Source organism: Aedes aegypti, chromosome 3, assembly GCF_002204515.2.
Source record: "Aedes aegypti strain LVP_AGWG chromosome 3, AaegL5.0 Primary Assembly, whole genome shotgun sequence".
NCBI lineage: Eukaryota > Metazoa > Arthropoda > Insecta > Diptera > Culicidae > Aedes > Aedes aegypti.
The window spans coordinates 68,761,357-68,774,057 of NC_035109.1; the positions used below are offsets into that span (position 1 = coordinate 68,761,357).

General features: G+C 42.3%; 1 protein-coding gene and 1 long non-coding RNA gene across 4 annotated transcripts in view; both read right to left on the reverse strand.

The window, feature by feature from the left end:
• Positions 1-12,701, reverse strand: part of LOC5567529 (BRCA1-associated protein) — a 30,593-nt gene that overhangs the window by 913 nt on the left and 16,979 nt on the right. For both annotated transcript variants that reach the window (XM_021853222.1, XM_001657474.2), the window contains exon 3: positions 58-1,032. In XM_021853222.1, the coding sequence (XP_021708914.1) occupies positions 58-1,032 (975 nt within the window). The remainder of the gene's footprint in view (positions 1-57; positions 1,033-12,701) is intronic.
• LOC110679154 lies at positions 7,277-7,995 on the reverse strand. Of its 2 annotated transcripts, XR_002502263.1 has the most exons (3): positions 7,650-7,988; positions 7,516-7,586; positions 7,277-7,420 (listed from the first exon to the last, which is right to left on the reverse strand). It is a non-coding gene; the product is annotated as an uncharacterized LOC110679154 (long non-coding RNA). The 2 variants fall into 2 exon arrangements; XR_002502262.1 differs by having other exon boundaries at positions 7,516-7,995.

The window sequence follows — 12,701 nt, forward strand, 5'->3', positions numbered from 1 at the left end:
CTACCATCACTAGAGTTATACCTGTTGCCTTCATTTAGAGTGCTTAGTTTTACTTACTTAGCTGAAAGTTGATTGATCTTCTTCTCCAGGTTGGTTTTTTCCTTGCTCAGCGCCTGAATTTTGCCCTCCAACGAAACATTCTTCTTTTTGATCTCCTCTGCTTCCTGTACCAGTTTCTGTTTTTCACCCACGATGCTCCCTTCCACTCGCATCAGTTTCTCCTCGTAATACTCCCGCTGGGCATCCAGCTGTGACGTCAAGAGATATGTGAATTCCAACTGCATCGAGTCAATCTTCTCATCGCCATCATTGCCCGGTGACTGAGTGGCAACCAGTTTCCCGTCGGATTTACTCTGCAGCAGCCGATGTACAAAGTTGTCCCCAGCATAGTCCCAAACACGGTTTGTTCCCAGCTGCAGGGCGTACGTGTGATTGGTGGCTCGATAATGGGAAGCGGCGTGTCCACCCTGATACCGACCACACCCAATGTGTCCGCAGATCAAGCAAATCCAAAGAGCTTCCGTTCCTTCACATTCCATGCAGACGGAAGTCTCCGACAGCTCTGGAGTTTGGATGCACCTACACACGGGACAAGTCGAGTCGCCCCACTTGATTAGACATCCCGCGTGGAAAGCGTGATTGCACAGAATCGTCAACACTCCGTCCACACTTTCGTCCATCCGTTCCAGACAGACGGGACACATGGGCAGTTCGGTGTGACCTTGCGGGGCGATCCCATCATCGCCCCACTCGACCGCAGAAACCCAAACCGCATGACACAGCGAATCCGGTTCCAAACTATTGTACGGTGCTCCGTTGAAAGTTTGGTAGAACTCGACGGCCGCTTCAACGCTGCGAAACTCGAGTAATACCATAAACTGGTTGGGCGAACCGTCCCGCAGAATTCGCACATGCTGGATCACCGAATGGCACGGGGCAATGAAGTTCAGAATGTCGTGGCAATTGAGCGACGATGGAACCGCAATCAAACAGAGCGTTTTCGATGGCCCATCGGTTATGTCGGCGCGTTCACTGAAAAGGCAAAACGTGTTTTGTGTTTTACTAATTCGTTTATGTGGTAGGCTCAAGCGCCGATACATGTGGGAAAACAGAATGTGTCTAATCTACCCGGATCCCCTTCATTCCATTTTGTTGCCAACCGATCGTGACTTGCTGGCGAGCACTGTTCGTAAATATTACCTTCCATAGCGACGACCTCGGCGAGTAAGTCCGCCTTCTCATTGCCCGGAATCGAGCAATGAGAAGAGACCCAAATCAAGGTACGATTCAACAGATGGTGTGTTTTGAAAATGAAGCAGAACACCGTTCTTTCAGCAGGGTAAAGGAAACGCTCAGTTAATCTTTACCACATGCTACAAAGTAAAAACTTTATTAGACTTTATTAAAACATACACACTTAAACAGACTCTATGAGTTCGGTAATTGAAATCACCGAAACAGATCGGTGATCCAAAAAATTACAGACGTTTCGGTATACTTCGGCTTGATTACTGAAATCTTCGAAAAAAATTACTGAATTTCGGTGAATTGTTAAAAGATTAACGATATCGGTGACAGGGTGTCTACTCGTTTAGCAAAATGAAATTCCCTGATATTTCCAGGTTTTTTCCAGGTTTTATAAAACTAATTCCAAGTTCAAGAAATACAGTAATTTTATATGTTTAAAACAAATTAATGAACGGAACTTTCAAGTGCATCAGTATGTGTCTTTTTGAAAGTATTTTTTGTACAGATTATGTACCATTCATTTCCATCGATCGTTTGGATAACTTAGACAGCTTCATGGGCGCTAAATTAAACTTTATTTGGATATGTGGCAATATATCTACAATCTAAATTAACACAAATAATTCGTAAAACTTTTGGATCCCGGATCCATTTTTTTATGATAGAAACACGGATTATCAAGCCCCTGGGTAATCGCGTTCGACCGTATAACATTTGAGTGTGGTAATATGATTAAATTATAAATGGTTGCATTTCATTCGAAAAAGTTCTAAATTAGTCATGATTGTTACGAAATTTCGAATTGATTGTTGTTCAAGTTCCAGTTTACTTTTCGAAATTTTTTTTCTGATGTTAAATATTTTCCAATAATTTAAAAAATGAATGAGTTTTTTGAAAATATGATATTTAGAAACCTCTTTCCAGTACAAAAAAAATTAAAAGTAATTAAAAAGAGACCGAAAAGAGACAAAACAGTTATCAAAAACCGAAACCTAACAGGAACCAGGACAAAATAGTTTAATCAGACCAGATATTTCTCTGAAAATTTGTTTAAAACTTTTTTTTTCAAATATTTTTTTCTTGCGACATTACGACGACATACCAGCACATCTGGTATATGCCAGTAAAGGACATGCATTCATTGTTGTATTACGACGACATTACGAAAGGGATGGATTTCCTAAGGAATTCCTCCAAAAATTTTGTTTTTTATATCTCAAAATAAAACCAAGATTTTTCCAAACATTATCACAAAAAATATCACAAGGCTTTCATCAAAGATTCCTTCAGACATTTTTTGTGAAAAAACCCTTAGTCCTCGAGGATTTTATCCGGTGATTCTCCAATTAGTTTTTTCTAGAACATCCTCCAAGACTCCCGTTTAAAACATGTTGTAATATTCAACTAGAAACTTCTCCAGATGCCTCCAAGGATTTCTCAGGATTTTCTACAAAATTGTTCTTTAGAATTTTTATAAGATTTTGACTACAAATTTCTCTGAGGATACCTTCAGGATTGCGCCTAGGATTTTTTCTCGGAAGTTCTTCTATTAATTCTAAGATATTTCTCAAGGAAGTTTTCAAAACCTTTTTCTCAAGCATTCTTCCAGGAGTTTTCACCAAGGAAATTTTAATGTAATTTCCCAGAAAGCTGAGAATTAAAAAAAAAATCCTTGACATATATTTATGGGTATCTTCTGTTACAGTTACTTATGTAATTTCTTAGGCCACCCTTGATTAAAGAGGATTTTCAGGAAGACTTACTCTTGAAGAACTTTTAGAAGATTTCCAAGATTATTGCTACGATAATAATGAAAAAGAAATATCATAATATCTCGCAGGATATTGCGCAGGATCTCCTGGAACACTGGACGAAATTACTAGAAAATTGTGTAGGAATAATCATTCCTACAGTCGAAGCATTTCATAGAAAAAACTGCTGTGGTGTTAAATTGTGTGGAACCTTAAAAGAACTTTTCAATATTCCATGGGGATTTTTTGAGAAATTTATTGAAAAATGTTTGGATAAACTCCAGTGATCCTTGGATGAAATGCTGGAGAAATTCCTAGAAAAAAAAACTCTAAAGAAACTTAATAATGAAACACAGGTCGAATTGAGGAAATTATTTGAAATGTTCTCAATATATTAACTCGAATAATCCCTCGAGGAGCTTTTGGATCTATTCTTTGGAATAACCGTAGACGAAATGGCGTTGAAATTCTAGTCAAGTTTTCTTGGGAGAAATTCTGTGGGATACTTTGGATATCTCCTTGATTAACGACTGTAGAATTCGGTTGGATAGTTAGTGAAAAAATATCTGGAGGAAGTCCTAAGATAGACTTTGTTCAAAGTACTGCCTGAGAAAAATTTCTAGAGGTATTAACGTTGAAATGTTCAAGGATTTCCTGAAGCAAATTATGGAGGAACTCCTGTAAGCATCCTATGAAAAAAATGCTGAAGCAATTTCTTGAAGAATTCATAATAAAATCTTTGGAGAAACCACAAGGATATTTCCTGAGGCTGTTCTCGAGAAATACGAGAAGAAATTTTGCATCTCAGTTATCTGCAAGCAAGATAAGGAAAGAAAAGAGACTTTAGATACCATTTTGGTTAAAATAGAGACTTCAGACACCTTTTATCAAAAATAGAGACTTTTTAGAGACTTGCAAAAAAATTGTATTTAAAAAGAAACCTGCTACCAGCCCTAGATATGTTAATGCTTTACCGAATAAATTTAGATACATCAAAAACATCAATCATGTTTTGATAAGCTGATGAAATTTCATACTCGAAAGAATTCTCACTGAACAGCTCATATCAAATATAAATATATATTCGGCGCAGCCGAATTTTTTTCGAATGAAGATAGTTTTCTGGCAATTAATGATAGCTCTGGGTTATAACGCAAAAATCCTTTGTCGTGGACATATTCTATCATGAATTACTGCTTCAAAATAATTTCCCTGATTGTGATCGAAATTCCCTGAGAATTCCAGGTTTTTTCCAGGTTGAATAAAATTCCCTGATAATTCCAGGTTTTCCAGGTTTTTCCAGGTAGTAGACACCCTGGGTGAAGATATTTACCGATAAATCGGTAAACGTCAGCTCTGACTTCGGTGATATATTCAGCTGAACTGTCGGTAATGATTACCGTATTCAGTAGCTTGGAACAAGAAACGTCAAATTCGACATAATGATGTTTTCAATCGGCTCTTATAAATAAACCGCGAACAAACAGACCCGTTTGTTTTTTTTGCAAAAAGTGCTCTAATCTTTGCTTGAAAGAAGTGATTGGGAGATAACGTTACAGGTTAGTAATTACTTTTTTGGCTAACATCTGACCAAGACCTGTAGTAGATATATTTATATTTTACTATAGGATGTGAAGGAGCAAATATCGACGAAACAGGACCCTCCAATCATGCGCCTAGATTCAGCAGCATTCTGTAATGGTATAGCACATGTTTGGAGTAATGCTGACATCTGCGATTATGGAACAACGATTAGGCAAAATTGCAACGGGTTGTTAGAATTTTAAGTCGAATAATAAACGAAATAAACACCCGGCAGGTTAGGTTCCTCAATCCGAGGTGATTATTCATGCCATTGAAATAAATGATTTTATCAATAATAAGAGCATGATTTGATTTTTTACTTCGCACAAACATGCAATTTCGATTCCCCCTTCCAAAATAACCGATGGTTCGGTAAATACCATTACAGAATAGTAATCGGTAATCACTACCGATTTACCGGTAGTTTTGACAGCTCACCCGTTGGGCTCAAATTACAGTCCTGTCGGTAAACTTTTCGTTCACCGAACGGATTACCGACCGTTCAGCTGTTGAGATTTCGGTAAACAAACTACCGACGTCGGTGATTTTTTTCTAACAGGGTCCTAAAGCCCTGTTCCGATTTTAGTGCCAAACGCTTAAGTTTAGGCCAAAAACACATGTTTACTCAATTTTCTAATGTTTTCCGTTGGTTTAAGCCCAAAAAACATTTTTTTAGATTTTGTCACATCCTTTGGCTTAAACTCAAATTTTGAGTGTATTTTGTTTTCCGTGTCCCTTACGAAATGTCAGATAGGAACAACCCCAGTGGTCGAACTAAAACCCCTGTGGTGTTTTTGTCGACTAAGCGAACGTCAAACATGATCAAAAGTGTCAAGGTTCATTTATGGACCAAATTTTTAAATTAAAGTTTAAACATGATATAGCCATTATTTGAGCGGGAAAAATTGCTAAAGTAGTTACAGTAACATGCTTTTTCGTGTTATTAAATAAAAACAAGATTTCATTAAAAATTTTAGGACCCAACTGTGCTGACATTTAGTATGAAGGCTGGTTTGCTACTGACAAGAAAAGGAATCGCCTATCTCAATGCGTGGAAAATTTCTTCTCAGAAATGGTCCAGAAAATCACATTTTTCTGATCGCAGTACGCAGTTGAGAAGAAATGTCATTTCAAATGGGGCTCTCTGTAGGAAATTTCTTGACCCGTACAATCAAGGAATTTCTTTACTTTTTTTGAACAAAACAGCATACTTAGCTTGAACAAAAAAAATAACTTTTAGTTACTAATTTCTGTTACTGATGATGAAAGTACTGCAGAAATTTCTGATGATCTCCTACTTATATCTCTGAATGGATCTCTGGACTGTTGAGGGAATCTTGAAGGGTTTTCTACATTGCTAAGATAATTATTGAAAAAAAAAAATGATTCAAATCCTTGGTGGACTTTCTGAAAGAACTCCTTGCAAAACATAAGACGGAATTCCATGGAGAAATTTCTGAAGGAATGATTGCACGAATAGCTAACAGAATTGATTTATTGGTTGATTTTATTGAGAATTCTTGGGAGAGTTCGTAATGGATGCCGTGTAAAATTATCTGGAGGAATTTTCGAAGCAATTCCTAGGAGACCAGGGTGTCGACCCAATTTTGAAAATAAAATTCCCTGACCTTCCAGTAGTTTTCCAGAAACATTCCAGACCATGTTGTTTTGTTTGTTTGGTAGAGTTTATGTGTTAGGTCGTATGAATAAACTGAGCAATAGTTTTTACGATAATTTTCTTCAAGTTGATATGATAAAACCGAGCACTTGGGCATTTACTTTTCAAACTTGATAATTCGTATTAATAAAGCAGTAAAAGCTGAGTAGAAGCTAAGTAAATTCTGAGTCATCTACTGATCATATTGAAATCTCCAAGCGCAAAAATTACTTTTAAAATTGTAGAAAACGATGTACTCGGATATTTACTATACTTTTTAATTGGAAGGACTTTCTTAGGCTACTTCTTTTTCAGGTAAAATTACAGCCATTGTCAAAGAACTTTCTTTGAAAAATGCATCAAGGAGTTCAACAAAAACATCTCAGAAAATCCAATTTGAATTTTGAAATGTATTTTTCCAAGTATTTCCCCAATACTTCTTTCTCCAGGAACTCCTCTAATATTTCTCCCAGAACCTCCTCAAATGTTTTATCTAAATATATAACTTTAATATCACAAAGAATTATGCTTTAAGAACTCTTACGTTGTTTCTCCATAAACTAGTCCAAAGATTTTTAACTAGGTTAAACCTCCAGTTGGCGAACTCCTGTGCGTATTTCCTTTGAAGAAAATAAAATTTTCTTACCGGTGAATAATGGAAGAAAATTTCTTCTCTTTGAAACAATTGTTCACCGTAATTCACCTACAGGAATCTCTAGAAATATTAAAAAAATTCTTTCAGTCATGATTTTTTCCTAGAAATGAATTTAGAATTCATAGGAATATTACAGAAACACTTCAAAAAAATGTTTAGGGAACACATAGACACTTTTTCCAAAATGTGTTCATTTTTTCTTAAAGTTCTTCACCAAGATTCTTTACTGGTAATGTTGGGAATTTGCCCAACGTATAAATGCACAGGGTTGGTTTCCGAATTTATAATACCACAAAACGACCGGAGACGTAGGATTTACGTTTGCAAATGGATATTATTATATTCCTGTAATGGATTTTATACATGTTTGTGTTAGTTTACATGTTGCAATTCTAATTATTTAATGTTCATTTAGTGCTTTGAGAAATATATGTTTGTCCGTTTTGACTTACGTTTAGTCCCGTTGTGCGATACCTGCCGGCGATCAATGTTCCTGATTATGCGAGTTCTTATTTTTCGATCAGCCTATCAATCAAAGATTATTCGTATTGAATTCTCACAGCCGTACTAAACAACCTAGTTTTAAGTGTTTCAATAGTATTTTAAGTAGTAACATTTACCTTTGCATGTAGGCTTTTAATCCGAATAGATGTAGGGTTATGGTAATGCACTATGTAGGTTTAAGGCGACACTGTATATAGCATTTCAATAATTTAGTATAACTTCACATTAATTCATATATAAGAACTATTACCTTAAGCGAATTTAGATAAGTAGCAAAATTTCATAGTAGTTTAGGTTTAAATACTTGCAAATAGAGTAGTAAATTAGGAATTGTAATTCAGCACGTGATTTCAACACTTTCTATTGCACAATACTGTCCATTCGTCACCTTCTATAAACGCCTTCATGGAAGAAGGTATCATACGCTACCAGCGTACAATGGTGTATGTACGACCTAAAGATACCGGATTGGATAGAGAGGCGCGCATGTACATTAGGGTGTACTCAACACTCCCCCCAGGTACGGCGATCCTGTGTCGGCTTACAATTCGTCGCGCCGTACATCCAGCACGGCCAGCTTGGCTACCGGACGTTCGAATACTCCGGTGGCGGTTTGCACGGTGGCCGCCCTGATCTTGTTGTCCTTCTGGCTGATGCTAGTACCAATGACCTTACCTTTGGGCCAGCAGTTCCTGGGGAGCTTTGGATCGACGATGACCACTATGTCGCCGATAGCAATAGGCTTCGTATCGGCGTACCACTTCGTTCGGCGAGTGATCTCCGGCAAATAGTCACTCAGCCAACGTTTCCAGAACTGGTTCGCTAGCTGTTGAGACATTCGCCAGGTCCTTCGTAGGGTTGCTCCGCTGTCGTCAAATGTGCATAATGGCTTAGTACCATCCGATGACCCCAAGAGGAAGTGATTAGGGGTAAGCGCGGATGCGGACTCGTCGTCTACTGGGACGTGCGTTAGTGGCCGAGAGTTTATGGTGTTCTCGATCTCGGCAAGAAGGTTCCGTAGCACTTCATCGTTAGGCTTGTGAGACGGCCGAATCGCCATCAGGTTTCGCTTCACGATGCCTATTAGGCGTTCCCAGCTGCCGCCCATGTGCGGTGAGGCTGGGGGGTTGAATTTCCAGGTTGTTTCGGTCCCACCAAACTCCTTCATCAAATCGTCCTGGTTGAACCCAGCTGCAATGTTCATTAACTCACGGCTCGCGCCGATGAAGCAAGTGCCGCGATCACTGTAGATCGTTTTAGGTGTGCCTCGACGTGCTGCAAAGTTGCGAAGACCCATGATGCACGAGTCGGTACTTAAAGTATGCACCACTTCGATATGGATTGCACGCGTAGTCAGGCATGTAACCAGCATGCCCCATCGTTTCTCCACGCGGCGTCCTACAACGACTTCGAGGGGGCCGAAATAGTCGACGCCAATATGGGTAAAGGGACGGGCGAATGCGTCGAGTCGCTCTGAAGGAAGATCGGCCATTATAGGTGGATGCGGTGCGGCGCGGTGGTTTTTGCAGTGTTGGCAATTGTACCGTACCTTGGCGTAGGCCACTCGTAGTCGCGGTATGCAGTATCTTTGTCGGAGCTCATTTATAGCGGTTTGGTGGTTAAGGTGGTTATACTTATAGTGATAGTGTGCGATAATAAGTTTGGTGGTATGGTGGTCTCGTGGAAGGATAATTGGGTTCTTAGCGTCTTCGGTGGCTTGACAACAGGCGTCGATTCTTCCTCGCATCCGCATCAATCCGTTGTTATCCATCCAAGGAGATAGTTTAAACAAGGAACTGGTTTTGGGAATGGGTTTCGACGGCTTCTGCAGAATTGCTATTTCGTCTGGGTAGGCCTCGCGTTGAGCTTGACGAATCACGTAGCGTTCGGCGATTTGCTTTTCCTCCGTGGAAGTAGGCCCATGAATGGTGGACTTCTTCTGGACCTTCAGACGACAGTTCGTAACGAAACGGTGTACGAGTGCGGCTACTTTGATCATCCGCTTCCAGCTGGAGACGTTGATTGGTGGATCTGGTGCGGAGAAGTGAGTTAGCAGTGAAGGACGGAGTTCTGTTGATGTCTTGCTACCTTTCGTTGATTGGCACGGCCATAATTCTTCCGAATTCTGTAAAAACTCTGGCCCGATGAACCACCTGGACTCTGGTGTCATGTCCGGAAATTTCTCCCACTTCGTGCCTTCGTCAGCTACGTTAAGCTTTGTCGGGACCCACCGCCATTGTTTCTGGTCCGTAGCTTCCAGAATCTCGCCAACACGGCTGGCAACGAAGGGCGTGTAACGACGATGGTCCGAGTTTATCCAGCAGATCACATCCCTGGAGTCCGAGTGGAAGAACTGCTTACTTGGAGTGATTGACAGAGACTCGGTGACCGTTTGGGAAAGTCGTGTACCGATAACAGCTGCCATTAGCTCAAGTCGCGGGATAGAGTGGTATCTCAAAGGTGCTACTCTTGTTTTGGCGGCAACTAAACGGCACCAAACGAAGCTATTCCGCTCAAATCGTAGGTAGCATGCGGCAGCCATAGCGTTCTCGCTCGCGTCTACGAATGTGTGCAGCTGAACGTCTTCGTACTCCGAAGAGGTTTGGAAGCAGAAGCATCGAGGTATCTGAACCTGTTCGACTTGAGGCAGCACTCGCAGCCAGCTGCACCATTTGGCAAAGGCATTGTCATCGATCTTGTCGTCCCATTGAATTCCACTGCGCCAGATTTCTTGAAGTAAGATCTTGAGGAACATGAGGAATGGCGCGATGAGTCCAAGGGGGTCGAAGATCGTCATCAGAACCCGTAGAACTTCTCTTTTCGTGGGCTGGCGGCGACCTTTCCACAGATCACTATCATAACGGTTCCAGCCGACTTTGTAGGTGAACACGTCTGAAGCTGTGCACCACCACATCCCGAGTACCTTTTCCGTTCCCAATTCTGGCGAAAGGTCAAGATTCTTCTCTTCCGTGTTGCTTCCACGTAGGGCTTCCAGGACGCGTTGAGAGTTGCTGGTCCAATTACGTATTTCGAACCCGCCCTGTGAGTGGACGTACCTTACTTCTTTGGCAAGTTCGACCGCCTCCTCCTCTGTGTCGACGCTGACCAACATATCGTCGACGTAGTGCCGTTTCTCGATAACCTCCACCGCTGTAGGGTATTTCTGGGCGAAGCGCTGAGCATTGAGGTTCATCGCATATTGGGCACTGCTGGGAGAACAACAGGCGCCGAATGTCATGACGCACATCACGTAGACCGCTACGTTTCCATCATCGTCCCTCCAGTAAAAACGTTGACACTGCTGGTCTTCTGGCCGGATCCGTACCTGGTGGAACATTTCCCGTATGTCACCAGTCAGGGCTATGGGACGTTCGCGGAAACGGATCAACACAGTGAACAACGACGAAAGATGATCGGGACCTTTCAGCAAGGCAGAATTCAGAGATACTCCGAATGCTTTGGCCGCAGCGTCCCATACGATTCTTACTTTTCCTGGTTTATTTGGGTTTGTCACTGGAAACACTGGAAGGTACCAAACGCGCTGTGATGGCTGCCACAATTCTTCGTCGGATAACCTTCGTATGTAGCCTTTCTTCAGGTAGTCGGTCATTTTCTCCTTCAACGTTTTAGCCAATATTTCCGCCTTCATCATGCGCTTTTCAAGGCACTGGAAACGTCGCTGGGCCATCGCTCGACTGTCCGGCAGGCGAACGGCGTCGTATCGCCAGAGTAGACCGGTTTCATAGCGTTCTCCTGTGAACTTAGTTAGCGACTGGAGAAGGGACTGCGCTCGTTGATCCTCGACGGAGAGAGGTGCTTCAGAAGGCTTCATGATCCCCAAACTATCCAACGCAAAGTAGTCTTTGATAACTTGGTGTAGATCTTCGTCCGCTGGGCACTGATCCTCGCATGAACCGATATGATAAACAGAGTGCACTGGGCTGGTTACATCTGTGGATCTTCCTCCACAAACTGTCCATCCTAGACGGGTCTTGATAGCGACGGGATCGTTCGGTTTACCTTCGCGGCACTTGAGCGCAAGGCTGAGATGCTGGTTCTTAAGGCCAATGAGGATACGTGGCCGAACGCTGTGATATGATTCGATCGGCAGTCCCATTAGGTGAGGGTAAAGCGATGCGAGTTCTTCGGTGTCCATCGTCTGGTGCGGAAGCATAAGTTCGTTCACAGTACGTGCATCGTTGATTGTGAAACTCTTAGCTCCTTTGTGTACACCAGCTATCTCGAGTTCGACGATCCGAGACTTTTTCTCTTGACGTTGCGTGCCACCGGTCCAGTGAAGACAAAGCGATCGCACTTCTCCATCTAGCTCTAGTTCATCGGCTAACTCTTCGTCGAGTAGCGTGAGATCCGAACCGTCGTCGAGGAAAGCGTGTGTACGGATCGATCTATACTTGCCGTGTAGCACAACCGGAAGATAGCGAAACAGTATGTCGCTCGATTTAGTCTGATGTGCGTGGCAACTATGCGTCGAAGGACCGGCTCCTGTCTTAGGAGGCTCCGTACCGTCCGTCGTCGTTGGGATCGATGCAGGAGATGACTGCGTTGTTGGTGAAACGGGTGATTGTTGCTTTTGGTCTTTGTGCAGCAGCGCGTGGTGCTTGAACTGGCAACCATCCTTTCCGCAAAGCTTGGCTTGACACTCGCCGTTATGTCGGCTGAGACAACGACGACAGAGTCCGAATTCTCGTACCGTGGACCAGCGCGAATCGCGGGAAAACTCTAGAAACCGCTTGCACTTGTCGACCGCCTTGCAGGCTCCTTTGCAAACGAGACATTCTCCGTTGGCGTTCGAGCGCTTCCCACTTGAAGGATTTGGTGAACGAGATTCTGAAGAGGCGTTTTCGGAATGAGCATTCACGAAGGCATTTCCCTTCTTTGTTGTGCGACTCTCACTCCGGATTGGTCTGGAGTTTACTATGTTTGGGATTGTAACTGCACTAGCAGCTTCAGCGAGGGAGTATATCCAAGTGCTAAACGACGCTAAATTGACTCCCGGAAGTGCGATCCTGTACTGCGCCCAATTCAGCTTGATAGTTGGTGGTAGCTTGCTAACTAGCTGATGCAGGAGAGTAGAGTTGTACAGGTATTCATCCAAGCCGCAGGCATCCACAGTCGCGCAGAAGTTCTCGATACTGACGGCGAAATCCACCAGAGTTTCCAGTCTGTCTTCTCTAATGGCCGGCAAAGCTTGGATTTTTTCGATCAGCGTATGAACAATGGCTTCTGGCTGCCCGAACATCATCTTCAAAGTCTTCAACACGCCGGGAACGTTGGCAGGATG